This window comes from Mustela nivalis (genome assembly GCF_964662115.1).
Source record: "Mustela nivalis genome assembly, chromosome: 8".
NCBI classification, from domain to species: Eukaryota; Metazoa; Chordata; class Mammalia; order Carnivora; family Mustelidae; genus Mustela; species Mustela nivalis.
The window spans coordinates 39594492-39613589 of NC_139027.1; the positions used below are offsets into that span (position 1 = coordinate 39594492).

Consider the following 19098-nt stretch of genomic DNA (forward strand, 5'->3'; position numbering starts at 1 on the left):
ATACACACATTATAGGCACTGAGACAGTACAGGCTGGCTGGCTGGCTGGCTAAGGGATCTGATACTTAATATAATTAAAAGCAATCCATTTTGGCATGCTGTTCTGGCCTGAAGAAGAAGACAGGCAAGAGATTATGTGAAAAAAGAAGCAGGGGTGGGGGGTGGGTTGAGGCCTTAAGGGAGCTTAAAAATAGAAAAGTCAGAAGGAAGAGGGGAGAGGCCAGGAAAGGCTCCCCCTAGGCCCTGCTATAAGCTGGTTCCTTTAAATTGGTTTGGTTCCAACCTGTCAACATGATTTATGGCCACAAAATAAGTCCTCATTGCCTTCAAAACTCTGATAAACTCTTGCACATCTTAGTTTTCCCATCAAATTGCCGCGTCTCCCGCCCCAAGGAGACAGAGGTGTCAGGCCTAAGCTGTACCGCTTTCTGGAGAAAGTAAGAACAGTCTGGGGAACAGTCTGGGCCCTGGCCCAGACCCCCAGTCCTGCCATAGAGTCTGCTGTCCTCATCAGACACCGGCCCCAGCCACACTTGCACCTTCCACTTACGGACCACCCACTCAGCCAGGCTTGTGACGGTTCTCAGACAGGGGTCAGGTCTAAGCCTTCAAACAAGACTGCACAGCATAGATTCCTACACACATTTTACAGATGAGGGACTTCAAGTTCCGGCGACTGTCTGGGCTGAAAGGCACACACCCAGGGAGTGGCAGGACGTGTGTTCTGAAGTGTGTTCTGAACCAGCCCGAGGGCCAGGGCCGTGGAGCAGTGTTTTCTCTGATGAGCTCTCTGCCCTTAAGCAGCAGCAGGAGGAGGGAAAGTAAGCTGAGAGGAGATGCTGTATCTCTCTCTCACGTGTAAATCCCTGGCGTGGCCTTAGATGGCTGTGAGACCCTCGGACAGAACTTCCTACCCCTGCAAGGAGGTGTATTGAATGGGCCCACGCGGGTTTCTTCTCATTTTAGGTTCTTTAAAATTCTGATGGAATCCCTCAGAAAGAAGAATAATAAAGCCTCCGCTTTCAGAACCGTTAACACTCGGAGAGCCACCCAGCGGGATCTCGACAACGCTGGGGAGTCAGAGAGGAGTCGGGTGAGTGAGTCCCCAGCACAGGGGAGGGTCCCAGGCCTGGGAAGCCCATATGGGTGGCCACTGCCTTCGTCTTCTCTCCTGGGAAGACTCGGGGGTGGTTTTCTGTACTCCTCAAACCCCTCTCTGGTTTCGGCTCCTCTTTCCATGTACTGTTTGATTTATCTGCTGTGCTGACAGAGCCACAGTGGGGGCCAGTCTCATTGGCCTTAGGTGAGGCCCCAGGGTCATCCATCTGAGTATTCTCAGGGGCCCCTGTAAGTGATTTTTATCCTGAGGATAGGCTCAAAGTGTCGGTACCTACTGGGCTTTCCAATTCTTTTCCTGGTTTCCTGGGCTCTGCCTTTAACTTCCCTGGACCAGGTAAAGTGGGGACCACAGAGGAGTGGCAGGGAAGTTGGGCTACAGGAATAAAAAAGGAAGGAGCCAGAGAGAAGCCACTGGAGGCAGAAGAGTGCAGGACATCATCTGCCAGGAGCCCCTGGGGCGGGGTGGGGCAGGTTCCCCAGCGTCACCTGAGCCCACAGCAGCTTTCGCTACATGGCAGTGACTGTGCCACTGCAGTCAGCCTGGCTTGTGGGGATGGGGCCCTCCGAGAAGACTCAGTGCTGCCCCCGCCTTGCTCTGTGATCTCAGCGGTGTCAGCTCCTGTCTCTCGCCTTTCTCCTCACCCCTGCAATGAGGGACTGGCCGAGAACAGAGAGAATGCTCTGCCTCTGGCCCGGCAGGTCTCCCAGGTGGGGAATCAGAGCACAGAGGGGCATGGATGGTCTTTGAAAGGCTGCATAGTCTATCCTTGATTAGATTATTTGTTCTTTGGGTGTTGAGTTTCATAAGCTCTTTATAGATTTTGGATACTAGTCCTTTATCTGAGATGTCGTTTGCAAATATCTTCTCCCATTTTGTCAGTTGTCTTTTGGTTGTGTTGCTCAGTCTATCCTTAAGGCAATCAGAAGACTATGAGAAATAAGGAGCCAAGGTCAGAAGGTATAAATGTCTGGTTTTTAAAATACTGGACAGTCCGCCAAGCCAGTCCTCTATCTTCATCTCCACTTGCAACAAAAATATTTGGAACAGTATTTTATAACTTACTCTTGTAATGACTTAGAAAGCCTTGTTACTTTTCTGACATTATTTTAAAATGCAGGATTTTGCAAGCAGTACATGTGAAAATGATGCTTAAAGAGAAGGAGGCAGGGAGTATAGGGCCGGCCCAGAGCAGGGGACTGTGTGGATGAGTTGGCCAGGAGGAAGGGTGGGTAGAGGAGTGGTTGGGAGGGTGGCAGGTGGGGGTGAAGGGAATGGATGGTGAGATATGCAGGCAGGTGGGTGGCTGGGTGGGCGAGTGAGCAGAAAAGAAGATGGATGGGTAGGTGGACGGATTCACCAGGCACTGGGTATTGGAACCCATCTTTTCCCTCCTTGTCCCCAAACCTCAGGGAGAACAGGAAGGTGATGAGGAAGAGGAGGGCCCCATTGTGGATGCTGAAGCTGACGAGGGAGATGCCGATGCTTCTGATGCCAAACGCAAGGAGAAGCAAGAAGAGGAGGTGAGGGGACTGGCCATGGTGAAAGGGCTGTGCACACATCCCTTCTCTGTCACACCTGCCAGATAATCACTTGCCACATAAGGCCCCACTTTTGTTATCATGCTGGAACCCATTACAAACCTTGAAGCAAATCTGGCCTGCCCAGCACCTGTCTCCACAAAGAAGATAAAGTTCACAGGACAGGAATTGGGCAAGGACTGCCCTTTGACTCTGGATCTAATCAGAGTCAGGGACTAGAGGCTTTTGCAAGGAGGTGAGGTCAGGCTGCCTCTTGTTTTTCTAATGAAAATATATGAAAACCAGTCTTGTGGGGGCGCCTGAGTGGCTCAGTTGGTTAAGCTTCTGACTCTTGGTTTCGGCTCCGGGGGCAGTGTGCTCGACATCCTCTCCCTCCCTCTGCTCCTCTGCCTGCTTGCATTTGTACTTACTGTTCTCTCTTTTTCTCTCTCTCTCTCTCAAACAAATAAATTTTTAAAACAAAACAAAAAAAAAACCCACCTCATGACTGCTCCTAGAACCGAGGGCAGGTTAGAGGGGCTGAGGAAATGGACAGGCGAGAGATCGAGCTCGAGGAGGGTGGAAGGTGCTGGGAGTTGGGACTCTCCCTCCCCGACACTGGCAGGGGAGGGACAGGACAGAGGAGAAGGCAGCCCAGGCCCGTGGAGTAGAAACATGGGTGTAGCCAAATAAGGCCTCTGCCGGGGTGCTTGTTCCACAGGCAAAGTCTGGACAGATGCGGGACCCTGTGACACAGACTGTGCCCTGTGCCCTGCCAGGTCGATTATGAGAGCGAGGAAGAGGAGGTCGAGGAGGATAATGATGATGAGGACGTGCGGGAGGAAGGGCACAACTCTGCGAACGGTGCTCACGAGGCCCAGGAGCAGGATGAAGAGGTGGGCTCAGGCCCCGAGGAGGACTCGCCTGCTTCCGCCCCCCTCAGCCGGCCCCGGAAATCCGCCCACCGCAGGGAGCCCCAGGGAGCCGAGGCTGTGGAGCGCCGGGTGCGGGCCGTGCGTGAGGCCCACTCGTTCATAGAGGACTACGAGTACGACACTGAGGAGAGCCTGTGGTGCCAGGTCAGTGCCGCGCGCGACCCTGGCAGAGCCCCGACGAGGGGCCTGCTGCCCAGCTCCTCCCCAAGCCCACCGGGGGTCATGTGGGGACCCCACATCCCCGACTCTCCACCTTTTACTCAAATCCCCTATGGGCCGGTTCTCTCAGTCTTCTAGGACAGTGTGTATATGTGAGTCCGGTGGGCCAGGCCCTGTGGGTACTTGTAAACACCTGCTGTCCTTCCGTCTTCAGCACCACCCGTTAGTGTACAGAGCTGTGGAGGCCGGCAGGAGTGTGCTAGCTCCTCACACCCACGGTCTCTGGAAGCCGACCGCTCTGGAAGCGGTCTCTGGGCTCTCTGAAAGGCTGGCTGGTCAGGACGCCTACACAGCCACACGCGCACTGATGTTTTTGTTCTCCGCTTTGATGCAGTCCAGTGGTTTGCAAATGGCAAGGTGGATAAAAGTCGCTGAGCAGGTTCCCCATACCAGACAGTTGTGATGCTTTGTGGTGGTGATCAAAAGGCTCTCGAGGGTGCTGTTGAGCAGATAACAATTTTCAGCAGCAGTTGTGAAGGTGTGACCTTTGTGTGGGTGACTGCAGATGGCTGCACTGCGTGGTCCGTTTGCCACCCAGTGTTGGCGTGTGCTGACCCAGCCTCCCCAAGGTGTTGGCTGAACAGGCTTTGAAGGTGTCAGCTTCTGGGGACTGGGGAACCAGTTGGGGGGCCTCTGCCTCCTTCCCGGGGCTAAGGCTGGCCCCCTCCCCTGACACAAACCGCCCGCCTCTTGCAGGTGACAGTGAAGCTCCCTCTGATGAAGATTAACTTTGACATGAGCTCCCTGGTCATGTCCCTGGCCCAGAATGCCGTCGTCTACGCGACCAAGGGCATCACAAGGTGTCTCCTGAATGAAACCACCAACAAGAAGAATGAGAAAGAGCTTGTGTTAAACACAGAAGGAATCAATCTGCCGGAGCTGTTCAAGTACTCGGAGGTATGTGTCCCCTCTCCATATGGTCTGCTCGCTGAGAACGAGGTCTGCACGCTCTCTCAGAGCCTGGCCACTGGGGGGTGAGGCCCCAGCCACTGTCCCCAGGCCTTCTTCTTGGGATCCATCGTATGCATGAGCCTCGTTGGGACTTGTAGTATAGAAACCTGTTTAACGTTATCTAACCTAAGGTTTCTCAAACCACTGTGGCTATACATTTTTTTTCCTTGAAATTAAAACTTCCCCAAAGTCAATTTGTTAGAAATAGTTGCTGAGTGACCGGCTGGGAGCTGCTCCTTTCATCTGGCAAAGAAGGCCCTAGGAGCAGAGGTGGCCCAGACCAGCCGCCCAGTAAGTTTTGTCCCACCTGCTGTTGCTGCTTTATTCTCCCACTTCACTGTGTCTCTCAGAACCTTTTGAGATGCTCTCAACCCCTGGGCACAAGAGTTTCCCCAGAGAATACTGAGGTGCTGGGACCCCTGTAGCCCACTCTCCCAGGTCTGCACCCAGCTGACAAAGCTCTTCCTTCCTGGAACACTGCTCCCACAACAGCTGCCTTGCAAAGGCCCCTGCTGCCCCTGAGACGGGCAGGGTGGGCTTGTGCCTCCTGGGAGTCAGCCCCCAGCAGGGTGAACTCTATTGTGATCGTGGGGTTTGTTTAAACAAGACTAAGGTCTCCACCAGGTCCAGGATCACCTGCCATGTTTTGGGCCCCCTCGGGGCCCCCAGCATAGCTTAGCTGGAGCCTCAAGCCCCCTGACAAAGCCCAGCTTTCCCCCACATTGCTGCCCCACTGCTGCCCCTCGTGCCCTGGAGAGGGATTTCAGTGTCTGCTGGAGAACTTCCCTCATATACCAAAAGAAGTCTAAACCCTAGGAAACACATCTATCTATCATATAAACAAGGAAATATCTTTCTTCCTATTGACCTGAAGCAGGTACCAAGTTATCTCTGGGCTGTGGTGGTGACAGCAAGACAAATCTTAGGGCCTGGCCACCCATAGCTCTACCTGCACTGTCCCCCTTCACTAATCCCAGGCCACCACTCGATCATCTCGTCGTCAGCGGTGGTTCACTACCAGACAAGGAGTGAGCTTGGTCAGGGTGGGTCATGCCAATGGAAGGGAGCAGAAGGCCAGGCCCTCCCACTCAGCCCCACCTTCTTATCTAGGTTCTGGATTTGCGCCGCCTCTATTCTAATGACATCCACGCGATGGCCAGCACCTATGGCATTGAGGCTGCACTGCGGGTGATCGAGAAGGAGATCAGGGACGTGTTTGCTGTGTATGGTGAGAGGGGCCATGGGGAGTGCTAAGAAGGTCCCAGTGTAGCGGGCCAGCTCTGTAGGGAGCCAAAATGTAGGTGCAGTGAGCATGTGACCTGTGAGTGACCCTGACTGTGACCTGGGAGAACAGGTTTCGGTCCCATCACTGAGGGCTTCCCCCCTACCACTGCCATCCCCTCAACCTCTCATCTGGCCTCTGAGGAAGCTCTTGCCTGATGACGTGGTCCCAGCCTGCCTTCAAGGTTTGGGCTCCCAAGTGAAACAATGGTGTTATGTTCTCCGTGTCCTGCAAGTCTGGAGTCTGTGTCCTGGGCTCATGGTTAAAGGCGGAGGGTGGGCTGCACCGATAGTGGCCAGGGATGAGGGTGGACTGCCCCACTGAGGTTGGGGGCTAAGTAGCCGACTGAATAGTAGATGACTGACCTGGAAGTGGAGCCAAGGGGGTCTGACATCTGAGCCTGTGCGCTGGCTCGTGTCAGGTGACGCTGTCCCAACTGTTCCCCTGTCATTGCATAATCCTTCTGCTGTTGCTGCCAATGTGACAGGCATTGCCATTGATCCCCGCCATCTTTCCCTGGTCGCCGACTATATGTGCTTCGAGGGCGTTTACAAGCCATTGAATCGCTTTGGGATCCGTTCAAACTCCTCCCCTCTGCAGCAGATGACGTTTGAAACCAGCTTCCAGTTCCTGAAGCAGGCCACCTTGATGGGTCAGTGCATGGACAGGTTCCCTGGGCTTTCCCTCTCCTAAGTCTGCTCTGTCCCTGTTCTACATGCCTTTCACACAAGTGAGATCTTGGAATCTCACTGGGAAGCAGCTGGGGAGGGTGGGCGGTAGATGGGAAAGCTACCTCTGCCCTTTTGAAGGAAAGGGAGAAGGGCCTTTCTCTCTGCAAAGCAGTGCTACCTCATGTAACCTCATTGGCCTCCAGGACTCAGGGCCTCCTCCTGGCCTCCGAGATGCCCCGTCTGTCTCCTTACCTACCCCAACTTCTCCGTCAACCACCTAACAAGAGCTCTTGTGTCTCCCAGGATCGCACGATGAGCTGAGGTCCCCTTCTGCCTGCCTCGTCGTCGGGAAAGTCGTCAAGGGCGGGACAGGCCTGTTTGAGCTCAAGCAGCCCCTGAGATAGTGGCTGCCACGTACCATCTGCCCGGCCTGGAGGACAGCCAGGAGGACGTGGGCGAGGGCCCAGCCTGCCCGTCCCCTGAGAGGCCTGGGAAAGCAGAATCCAAGGTGGTTCTGAGTGGCTGTGCAGGGCACAGCAGCGACACTGGGCATCTGTGAAAGCAGCTGGCCTCTGGGCTGGACCAGCTTCCACTAGACAGTGGCAGCGTTCCTTGGCCTTCCCTGTCTTGGGATATGAGCAAGGTTCACCGAATCCCGAGTTCCTCTCAGGTGGCCAGCCCTTTCCCTGTGGGGCACAGAAGCAGGGAGGTGATGTCCTGTTGCTGTGGGCCGCTGGTGACTGCAGGCAGGACTCCTGGGTACAGGAGCTCTCGGGAAGGGACCTGGAGCTGTGGCCTCACGGCCTCTTCCAGCTACACCAGTTCCTGGGGTCAGAGTTCCCACAGAGTCTCCACCCAGGACTCTTTGCCCAGGCCCAGTCCATGCCTCAACCCACCCAACTTCTGTGCCTGGTGCAGGACCCCAGCAGCTCAGCCCCACATGTGGAGCCTTAAGTTGCCAGTCGGGCTGTTGAACAAATTGCCTGGCTTATCTTCCGCAGCTCTGCTGTCGACATTGTGGCCGCAACCCTGTCTGCAGGCCCTGCAGCGTCTGGGCCGACCAGCCTCCCTTGACCTCTGGCGCCACAGCAGGGGACCCTGGCATGAACAGAAAATCAGAGGACTTGTACAAACGCTTTGTAAAACCAGAGGCCATTTCTATTTTTGTCTAATGTTATTCCCACTCAGGCTGAGTAATAAACATCACTGGAACTAGCTATTGGGAGGGGGAAAAAGAAACTAAAAAGACTTCAGTTTTTGTTTTTTTTTCTCTTGGTTTGTGGTTTCTCCATTTCTCATCTGAGAGCCCAGGACTGTGATTTCTCAGTACAGCCCTGTATTTGGTCCCTTCTGTTCCTGTCAGAGGATGTGGGGGAGAGCTCACCCCTGCAGCCTCCGCCTGTGACCCCCACCAGTCCCTGCTTCATCCCCTTTCCTGAGTCAGCTTCTGCCCCCGTGGCCAGGGGAGTAGAAGCCAGTGGCAAGGTCCCCCATGTGTGTTGGGTGGGAAGGGAGGCCTTGCTTGGGGAGAATGACCACGCTGCTCCCTCCAGACACGTGACCAGTCCGCACGAGGCCTCCTGTGTCCACGCTGGGGAAAGCAGCAGCAACAGCTGACTAGGGCTTGGGTACAAAGGAGTAAGCACAGCTTCTGAGGGGCCCAGAAAGAAGGGTCACAGGAATCCCGTGCCACAGATTAAGCTGTGTGTGCTTGGGGTAGTGGGCCAATTTATGGCTCTGTAGCTTCCACTCCCACTAGAATTGTGGGAGAGGGTTCCTCAGGAGATCATAAGATAGCCTGCCGGACAAAGGAGCACATGGTTGCTTGGCCCCCACGGCTCGGCATAAGTGGGTAAATTCCTTGGCTCGGCTGCATTCAGATGTGGCAGGTACGAAGGAGAAGGAGCAAGGCTGGAGCAGAAACGGTGTGGACACTGCACACTGAAGTAGATTCTTGACCTATGTTGGGAGGTGAGGCGATGACCCCCTGCCCTTCTACCCGATCCATCCGTGCGTTTCCCGGCACCTCTGTTTTCCATGTGTTTCTGCCCCGGGATATCCGTGCTTTGTAAGCAGGCATTGCAGAGCTTGCTGGTCACGGCAGGCCAGGATTCTGCGGGCTCCCCTTCTGCCATCACATGCTCTCCTCACTGGGTCTCTCTGTCTGAGCATCCTTGGGGACTCTGGGCTGTTTCAGATGGCATGTTCTTTAGAATATGCTGTGCACTGTAAATGCTTTGGAAAGCACAAGTAGGTCCAAGCCAAATTTGATGAAGAGGGTAGATCAAGGTGCATAATAATTTTTTAATCAAAGTAGAACAGGGAGTGACTGTCGGGTGGGGTTCACAGACTTCATGGTGGCTTGCTTCTGCCTTTTGGCTCTTGTGAACAATGCTGCTGTGAACATGGGTGGACAGATCTCTTGGAGACCCTGCTTCCGGTTCCTTGGGGTTTAGATCCAGAAGTGGAATTGTTGGATCATTGGCAGTGGCAGTTCTATTTTTCATGTTTTGAGAAGCTGCTGTGCTATTTCCTACAGCATCTGTACCATTTTATTTTTTTTTTTAAGATTTTATTTATTTATTTGACAGAGAGAAATCACAAGTACACTGAGAGGCAGGCAGAGAGAGAGAGAGAGAGAAGGAAGCAGGCTCCCTGCTGAGCAGAGAGCCCGATGTGGGACTCGATCCCAGGACCCTGAGATCATGACCTGAGCCGAAGGCAGCGGCTTAACCCACTGAGCCACCCAGGCGCCCGCATCTGTACCATTTTACATTCCCACATTCCCACCAACAGCATAAAAGGGTTCCGATTTCTCCATCCCCTTGCCAATACTTTTCCTTTTCTCTTTTGTGCTATATGGCAGATGTAGTGATTCACTTAGATCGTGTCTTAATCAGATGTTGGGGTGCTTGGGGGGTCTCTACCTATGCAGGCTTAGGAACCACTTAAGAAGCATCTCTCTGTTGTTTGCCAATCTTAAACCTTTGAGTTGATGATTGAATGGGGGACTGTAGGAGTCTAGAAAATGCTCCCGAAATAGGCAAGACTGGTTCTAAAAGACTGGTGGCGTGACAGTCCTACAGACTTCTGAGCAGGGTGGCCGGGGACTGCAGGGTGGGGAGGGCAGTCACTGCCTGTGCTCAAGGCCGTGCAGTTCAGCTGATGGGATTGCTGGTCCCCCATGGGTCTCCAAGCCCTTCTGCCATTTTCTCTCTCCTGCGTTGTTTACACAGGACTCTTCAATTGCAACCACCAAAGTAGCTACAGTCAAAAATGATTTAATTCCTACACTATCAAGCCCCCCTTTTTGCCAACATACACTTAAAATAGAGGTTTTCAATTCTATGCATTGGGTCCACCTGGAAACCTTTTTATTTTTCTGTTTTTGTTTTTGTTTTAAAGATTGTATTTATTTTAGAGAGAGAAAGAGAGGAGACAGAGCATGCATGAGAAGGGGGAGAGTCAGAGGGAGAAGCAGACTCCCCTTTGAGCAGGGAGCCTGACGTGGGACTCAATCCTGGAACCCTGGGATCATGACCCGAGTCAAAGGCAGTTGCCCAACCAACCGAGCCACCCAGGCCCCTGCAAACCTTTTTAAAAAACTGATTCCAAAACCTAACCAAAGAGGTAAAGGATCTGAAAGGATCTGTACTCAAAAAACTACAGAACATTCATGAAAGAAATTGAAGAAGACACAAAAAAGATGGAAAAGCATTCCATGCTCATGGATCAAAAGAATAAACATTGTTAAAATGTCTATACTGCCTAGAGCAGTCTGTACTTTCAATGCTATCCCGATCAAAATTCCACTGGCGTTTTTCAAAGTGCTGGAACAAACAATCCTAAAATTTGTATGTAACCAAAAGAGACCCCGAATTGCTAAGGAAATGTTGAAAAGGAAAAACAAAACTGGGGACATCATGTTGCCTGGTTTCAAGCTTTACTACAAAGATGTGATCACCAAGACAGCCTGGTACTGGCACAAAAACAGACACATAGACCAGTGGAACAGAACAGAGAGTCCAGGTATGGGCCTGCAACTCTGTGGTCAACTAATGTTTGACAAAGCAGTTAAAAATATAGAGTGGATAAAAGTCTTTTCAATAAATGGTGCTGGGAAAATTGGACAGCCATGTATAGAAGAATGAAACTTGACTATTCTCTTATACCATACACAAAGATAAACTTGAAATGGATAAAATACCTCAACATGAGGCAGAAACCTATCAAAATCCTAGAGGAGAATATAGGCAGTAACCTCTTAGACATCGGTCACAATAACTTCTTTCAAGACATGTCTCCAAAGGCAAAGGAAACAAAAGTGAAAATGGACTTCATCAAGATCAAAAGCTTCTGCACAGCAAAGGAAACAGTCAACAAAATGAAGAGGCAACCCACAGAAAGGGAGAAGATATTCGCAACTGACACTACAGAAAGGGCTGATATCCAAGATCTATAAAGAACTCCTCAAACTCAATGCTGAAAAAAGATAATCATGTCAAAAAATGGGCAGAAGACATGAACAGACACTTCTCCAAGAAGATATATAAATGGCTAACAGACACATGAAAAAATGTTCATCATCATTAGCCATCAGGAAGATTCAAATCAAAACCACATTGAGATACCATCTTATACCAATTAGAATGGCCAAAATTAACAAGACAGTTAACATGTGTTGGAGAGGATGTGGAGAACTGGGAACCCTCTCACACTGTAGATGGGAATGCAAGTTGGTACGGCCATTTTGGAAAACAGTGTGGAGATTCCTTAAGAAATTAAAAATAGAGCTACCCTATGACCCTGCAATTAATTGCACTACTGGGTAATTACCAGAAAGATACAGACATGGTGAACAGAAGGGCCATCTGTACCCCAGTGTTCGTAGCAGCAATGGCGACAGTCACCAAACTGCGCAAAAGTCTAGATGCCCTTCAACAGATGAATGGATAAAGATATGATGCATATATACAAGGGAGTATTATGCCTCCAACAGAAAGGATGAATACCGAACTTTTGTATCAACATGGACAGGATTGGAAGAGATTATCCTGAGTGAGATAAGCAGAGAGAGTCAGTTACCATATGGTTTCACTTACTTGTGGAGCATAAGGAATGACACGGAGGACATGGGGAGATGGAGAGAAGTGAATTGGGGGAAGTCGGAGGGGGAGATGAATCATGAGAGACTGTGGACTCTGAGAAACAAACTGAGGGTTTTGGAGTGGAGGGGGGTGAGGGGTTGGAAGAGCCTGGTGATAGGTATTAAAGAGAGCACATATTGCATAGAGCACTGGGTGTGCTGCATAAATCTTGGAACACTGAAAAAACAAAATTAAAAAACAAACAAACAAAAATGATCCCAGGGCACTGTCCCAGAGATTCTGATTTAACGAATCTGGGGTGTGGCCTGCTACAGAAGGTGATAGAAGATCTCCAGAAGAGTCTAATGTGGGGCGCCTGGGTGGCTCAGCAGGTTATGATCAGGGTCATGATCTCAGGTCATGATCTCAGGGTCCTGGGATCGAGCCCCACATTGGGCTCTCTGCTCAGCAGGGAACCTGCTTCCCCCACTCTGCCTGCCTCTTGCCTGCTTGTGCTCTCTGCCAAATAAATAAAATCTTTTAAAAAAAAAAAAAAAGAGTCTAACGTGCAGCAGATCGAGGACAACTGACTTAGAATAAGCCCTAAATTGTGCAGATCACTCATTTTCTGTCTCCAGGATGATTTTGCAAGGAGTGAGTCACTGGGACCCAGTTTCCCCAGTAAGATCTTAAGATCTGCTGTCTGCCCTCAGAAAGTAGGAGAGTTTGTGTGCGTGTGTGACCAAGTTGTTACAGGGCCATGGGTGATAGATGTCTGCAACGACTGAGTGAAAATCAAAGCTCTTCCCAATCTGCTCTGCCTGGGGCTTAGCAGAGAAAGGTGGAGCTTCCAGGCACAAACAGGAGGCCTGCAGCTGGGCACACACCCCCAGCACGTGGGGGAGGCTGCTGTTCCAGCAGAAGCTCCTGCCTGCAATGCGTCCCCAGGGGCAGGCAGAGGGAACACTGGACCTGCCAGTATCTCCTACAGGAAACACCCTGAGAAGAAGCCACGTCCAAAGTGAAGCCCCTCTGTGAGAACTACCCCCCCCCCAGCTCTAAGCAGCACTGCCTCCCCATTCTGTGAGCGGTAATCAGGGAGCTCCCTGCGGCCCAGAACCCCCTACAGCTCGGGTCTGTTCACAGGCCCAGGGAGAGGTCAGAACCCGGTTACAGGGAACAGGGCTGAGCTCCTCAGCTTCCCTTGGCTGTTCATGTGACTTCCCTTGAGCAACTCTAGGAACGAAGAGCTTTGTTTGGACTCAGGAGCCCGGAAGGTACATGCCAACCTAAGTATCCTGACTGTGCCCCTTCTTCCCCAGCCTGCACCCACCGGAACTTGATGCCCACAGCACCCAGCTCGCAAAGATGGAAGAAACACACTGGCCCTGCCCTCACAGAGCCCAAAGCCTAGTGCCCCAACAGACAAGCCAGCTGGACACAGCCTCACTGTGACCTGGCCAAAGGTTGAGGAACCCACCAGGTGACATGAGCCCCCATACACCCCACCAGTCCGGGTAAGACCGTGGTCCCCCCAGATGGCTATAGCAGCGGTTTGGACAGAGTAGGGAGGAAAGGGAAGAGCACGGAAAGGCATGACACTGAGAAAGAATCAGGAGCATGGTCATCATTACCCCTCCTCATGGGCCCAACCCCACCCCCTCTGGGCCCAACCCCATCCCCGCTGCTCCACCTTCCCCCGAGTATAGGAGAGGCCACTGTGTGGGTCAAGCCCAGTGCTGCTTGCCCTAGATCTTTCCTTGCAAGTTGCCGTCAGCCTTGCTCAGGAGGTCGGCTGGCCCTGCCGGATGCTACTTTCTGGACTGGCCACCCAGTAGCGGGTGACAGGTGACAGTATCAGACACCACAAGCCTCGGTAGGACCACAATAAAAACTCCTTCACCCATGATCTTGCCTAGAAACATGAAGTCCTACATGAGACAACCAGGAAAGCTCAAGAATGTGGCTGAGCAGTGTGGCTGCAGTTCTGGTGCGAAGCTGAGCTCGGCATTCAGACTCCTCCTCCCATCGCGGGTCCTAAACTGACAGCATGACCCTAAGAGCTTACTTGGCATCCCTGTGCCTCAGTTTCCTTATTTGCAAAACAGTGATTAAAATTAAGTAAATGTTCGTAAAATCACATACAGCTATAAGTGTTTATCTATATACCAAGCAGGTCTCAACCGAGACAGTTTTGCCCCCCTGGACATTTGATAATGTCTGGATACATGTTTGGTTGTCAAGACTGGAATGCAAGTGTCACTGAGTGGATAGAGGCTGAGATCCTACTACACAGCCTACAACACATGGGACAGGCCCCTGCAATCAAGAATTATCTGGACCCAAATATCAGTGATAGCGAAGTTGACAAACCCTGCCCCAAACGCAGGTATGGAGGGGTTAATGTATTTTTTACAAAAGGGAATCCTTTAAATCTTAGTCATCCTGATAGGTAAACAATGGCATCTCATTGCTACTTTAACGTGCAATTCTCTATTAACAGTTCTGAGCTGCTTTACCTTTGGTTATTCTGATTTGCACTTTTTTTTTTTTTAAAGATTTTATTTATTTATTTGACAGACAGAGATTACAAGTAGGCAGAGAGGCAGGCAGAGAGAGAGAGAGAGGGAAGTAGGCACCCCGCTGAGCACAGAGCCGGATGCGGGACTCAATCCCAGGACCCTGGGATCATGACCTGAGCCGAAGGCAGTGGCTTAACCTACTGAGCCACCCATGCACCCCTGATTTGCACTTTAAAAAAAAAAAAAAAAAGGATTTTATTTATTTATTTGACAGAGAGAGACATAGGGAGAGAGGGAACACAAGCAGGGGGAGTGGGAAAGGGAGAAGCAGGCTTCCCGCTGAGCAGGGAGCCCGATGGGGCTCGATCCCAGGATCCTGGGATCATGACCTGAGCCACCCAGGCACCACCTGATTTGCACTTCTAAGAATTGTCTATTTGTGTTCTTTCCCCATTTTTTTTTATTGGTTTGTTTCTATTGACCTTCACTGTCTATTCTAAAGAACTCTTATTTATTATAGATATAGATAATTCTTTGTCATTAAATACCCCCCCAAATTAAATGAGTAAGATAATACAGGCCAAGAGGTTAGTGCAGAACCCACACTGTGGTTAAGGGGGTTAGCTGCAGGCCACACGGGGCCAAGTTCACCCCTAGATTTTAGCTGGGACAGCTGAGCATCTTCTGAGGTCCATAGATGAAAAGGGCAACCATCAAGAACACTACACCTGTGACCATAGTCTCCACGTGCTGGAGGGACCATGGTAAGAGCAGAAAGTCACCGAGGGTCGGAAGCAGAGCACAAAGAACCCTGAGCTCCTGCTCTGTCCATCCTTAGCAGGGGCTCACCGAGGGCGGGCAACGGGCAACTCCTAAAAGGTGTGTTAATTCCCCAAACCCCTGCCTGCCCCACGAGAGTGCCGTTGGCTCCTTTCGTGGTAACTTGTCCACGGACACAGCCAACAAGCGGAGGAATGAGGATTTGAAGTTGGGTGAATGGCCGCAGAGTCTGGGGTCCCAGTCTCCTCACTCTGTGCCCCCCACCCCTGCTCGGACCCTGAGGAAGGAGTTTTCACACCAGACACTGCCTACATGGAGCGTGGCAGGTCGATGTGAGGACACCAGATGCCATCCCGGGGCACGGGGCACTTCTCGACTGTGCCTTCTGGAGGTCTAGATGGAACTTCTGGGGGAGGCGAGCCTAGCTGGGGAGCTGGCCGCTCACAAGAACCGAAACTGGAACAAATCAACGACCAGAAGCCACCTTAAAGAACTAAGAACCCCACTCAATGGCCCAAAGAAACACAGAGGTAAATCTTAAAGAGTCTAAGATGTGGTGAGGGCCTGACCGATCCCAGGATCTTGGGATGTGGTAAGTCTGCGCCTTATCACGTGGACTCTCAGAACGTCCAGGCTGACTCTTCATTGCAGAGGAGACTGGTACCAGTTACAAGGGACCTCTGTGATGTCATCTTACGTGACTCCCTCCATCCTGCTGTGCGCGTCCCATTGGCCCCATTCCATGGTTAAAGCAATCAATCTAGAGAATGTGAAAGCAGTGCCCCAGAGTCAGATCCAATTCCAGCGCAGACGCCCAGGGCTGGTGTCCCTCTTGGAGCTGTGCCTTTGCACGGGTCACCTCCCGTCATTTTCACCCGGTTCTGATGGCAGAGGGTGACACGTCTTCGATTCCATTCATCAGGTAGTTTAGCAGTCTTCTGGAAAAGAGCAACGGGGGCCCTGCCGGGTCAGGGAGAAGAGAGAAGGTCCACAAAAGTCTGGTGGATGAGCCCAGGGGAAGGTGGACTGCAGGGTTTACCATGGGTTACTGGCTGGACAACGGATGTGGGAGCATTCAAAGGGGAAATTTGACAGCTTGGCCATCTTAAGGGCCGAGGGCTGGCTGCTTCCAGTGCCCAGGGCTGGCTGCTTCCAGTGCCCACAGGACTTCTGCCCCTACTCACTGTGCTTCCTGGCCTGCTTTCCGTCCCTATCTCTGAAGGCCTGGCCTGAGTGAGCGTCTTGGGGACTCACTCACTCAGCCCGTCCCACCGACCAGCTCCTCACCCAGCGTCCTGCTGCCCAGGGAACACCCGACCCCAGGGGAAGGCTATCCCAGCTTTGCACAGTGCCCTGCGCTCTTACACGGCCTGGAAGGCCGCCCTGGCCCCTCGCTTGGAACACGGTATTTTCCCTCTGCCGGCTATCTGACTCACTCTGACTCCACCACGTCCGGTCATACCACAGGCCTGGGGCCCTCAGCAGCCAGCGGCCATCTGGTCAGCCTAGTCCGGATGCTGCGCTTTAATATTAAATGTGGGACCAGGAAGGAAGGAAACCGGAAAGGGAGGGAGAGTGGGAGGGAGGGGTAAGAGGGCTGGAGGGAATCATGTGTCCGTGGTCCTCGAAATGAGCGCTTTTTCTCCTCCATTTTCTAGAGTGGTGGCTCTCAAAGCTAGGTCCCAGACCAGCGGTATCAGCATGCCCAAGGACTAGAAGAGATGCAGATTCTCAGGCCCCTAGACTTCCTGAATCAAAAATTTGCGGGTGGGCCGGCCTCTGTGTCTCAAATGCAAGCCCTGAGGCTTCTCTGTCCTGCTCCAGTTTGCGAACCACTGCCCTAGAACCGTCGCCAGGGAGTGGTTTTACCTCTGCTGTCCTCCTTTTAGCTGTCTCAGCCCTAGGGCTCTTCTGGCCTTATTGAAATGGCCCCAGAGGCCCTTCTGCCTTCCCAGACATCACCCCTACAGTGCCCCTGTTTGACCCAGCAAGAGGGGAGCCTGGAGGGCGGCCTGGGCAGGCGTGGCAGGCAGGCCACAGGCAGCAGCAACTCCACGTCCCTCAATGCGTGTGTTCACCAGAACCTCCCATCAGTCTGTGAGGTAGGCAGGCGAATACCACGGCCTCAGTTTGATAGATGAGGGAAAGGGAGACTCAGAGGGGTTAATGGCTGTTCTCGCTCCAAAGCTTCTAGACTCCTTGGGGGCAAGATCTCTGCGCCTACAGGACAGTTAAATAACAAGACAGAGAGACTTCCTGCGCCTGCATGGTGTGGGGGTGGGGCTCCCTGTCCCCTTACAACAGGCCCCAACTAGGACATTTTGTCGGGGGTGCATTGAGGGGGCTGGGGTTGCCTGTTGGGGGTTGGCATCTCCCTATGTGCTGGTGTGCAGCATTTTCTCTGGACCCCAACAAGGCTGGCCAGTACCTCTGACCCATAGTCCTTTCTGTCAAAAATTCCTTTGGATCCAGCTGTTCACTTCTGGAGACATACACAGAACTCAAAGCAAGGACCGGAAGAGGTATTTGCATACCCATGGGCATAGCAGCGTTCGTCACAATACCCGAACATCGATCCGTGGGTGAGTGGATAAAAGCGGGGTACATACATGCAATAGGATATTACTCAGCTATATAAAGGAATAACTACTAGCTAGTAGTCAATACTACTAGCACATGGACGAACACTGAAACATTGCCCTGAGGTAAGAGGACACGCAAGGACAATTTCCTAGAATTGTCAGATTCATAGAAACAGAAAGTAGAATGGTGGCTTCCAAGGGCTGGGTGGAGTTAGTGTCCCAGGGGGCAATTTCAGTTTCGCAAGATGAAAAAGTTCTGGAGATGGATGGTGGCAATGGTTGTCCAACAATGTGAATGTGCTTAATGCCACGGAAACTGTAGACTTACAAACAGTTAAAATGGTAAGTCTCATGTTCCGTGTATTCTACCATAATAAAAATTGCAATCTGTTTATGATCCTTCCTCCTTGAAAAACAACACCCATCCTCTAGATGTTGGGACCATTTCCAGGGGAATGGTAGCATACAGACCATCCTGCGAACACGCTACACAAACACATGCCTCCACTTGTCCCCTGTGGCCTGGGAGAGAAAGCCCGGGACATTGAGTTTGCTTTCCCAGCCTCCTACTTTCTGGCCCTGTAACCTTCAGCAAGCAGCTCAGCTGATGTCAGACCCTCAGTCTCCTTGCTCATAAAAAGGGCTAAAAATATCTCAGGTTCTTGTGGGGGCAGAGTAGGAAACAATCTGGAAGCTTCTGGCACCTAACAGGTGTTCCTTCAATGGTAGTGACTTACGGCGTTTCCTCCACCTGGTAAGTTCTCCCCACCTTCTCTATAGAAGATTCCTCCCTTGGGGCTTTAATTAGGTCAAATTCTACCTCCTCAGTGAAGCCTGTGGTAATCTGCAGTATCGTTCTCTGAAATAGCTTCTCTTCCCCGCCTGACGTTGACATTGGTCATGGCCATTCAAGCTGAAGGCCTGTAAGAGCCAGTTGGTGATTTGTCACAACTTCTTTCCCTCTGGCCTGGTCACCAGCACAGCAGAGCTCCAGCAGCACGCAGCGAACACGTAGCTTGAGTAAGAGACAAGCCTTTGTCATTTAACCCTCTGAGATTCTGAGGTTACTTGTTTCCTCGTGTACCCCGGTTCTGGGCTACTCAAAATGTGGTTTTCCTTCTGCAGTCTCAGCATCTCTGGGGCACTTGTGGGAGATGCACATTCAGGCCTCACCCCTGACCTACAAAACCAGATCTTCCATTTCCTTCTGAGAGCATCTGCATAAAGGGCTGTGTGTGGTTTCCCTGCCACAAAGGTGCTCGGTGCCCATTATTTCCTCCTCACGCCTCCAAGGTTTCTACAGAACACTCTGCTAGTCACCCTTCATGACTCCTCAAGAGCCAGTCTTCCCTTCTTCTTTACTAAAAATCCAAGTTTCAAAAGAGATTGCAGTGTGCTCAGGTTAAAATATTCAGGTTCCCAGAATTCCTTG

The 19098-nt window shown here is 51.8% G+C and overlaps 1 protein-coding gene across 1 annotated transcript in view; it reads left to right on the top strand.

The window, feature by feature from the left end:
• The window catches only part of POLR1A (RNA polymerase I subunit A), a 70679-nt gene extending 62738 nt beyond the window's left edge, over nt 1-7941 (top strand). The window contains exons 28-34 of the mRNA XM_082743455.1: nt 967-1093; nt 2530-2640; nt 3417-3716; nt 4488-4688; nt 5853-5970; nt 6512-6676; nt 6999-7941. Coding sequence (XP_082599581.1) covers nt 967-1093; nt 2530-2640; nt 3417-3716; nt 4488-4688; nt 5853-5970; nt 6512-6676; nt 6999-7099 — 1123 coding nt within the window. The 3' untranslated portion in view covers nt 7100-7941. The remainder of the gene's footprint in view (nt 1-966; nt 1094-2529; nt 2641-3416; nt 3717-4487; nt 4689-5852; nt 5971-6511; nt 6677-6998) is intronic.
• The last annotated feature ends 11157 nt before the right edge of the window (nt 7942-19098 follow it).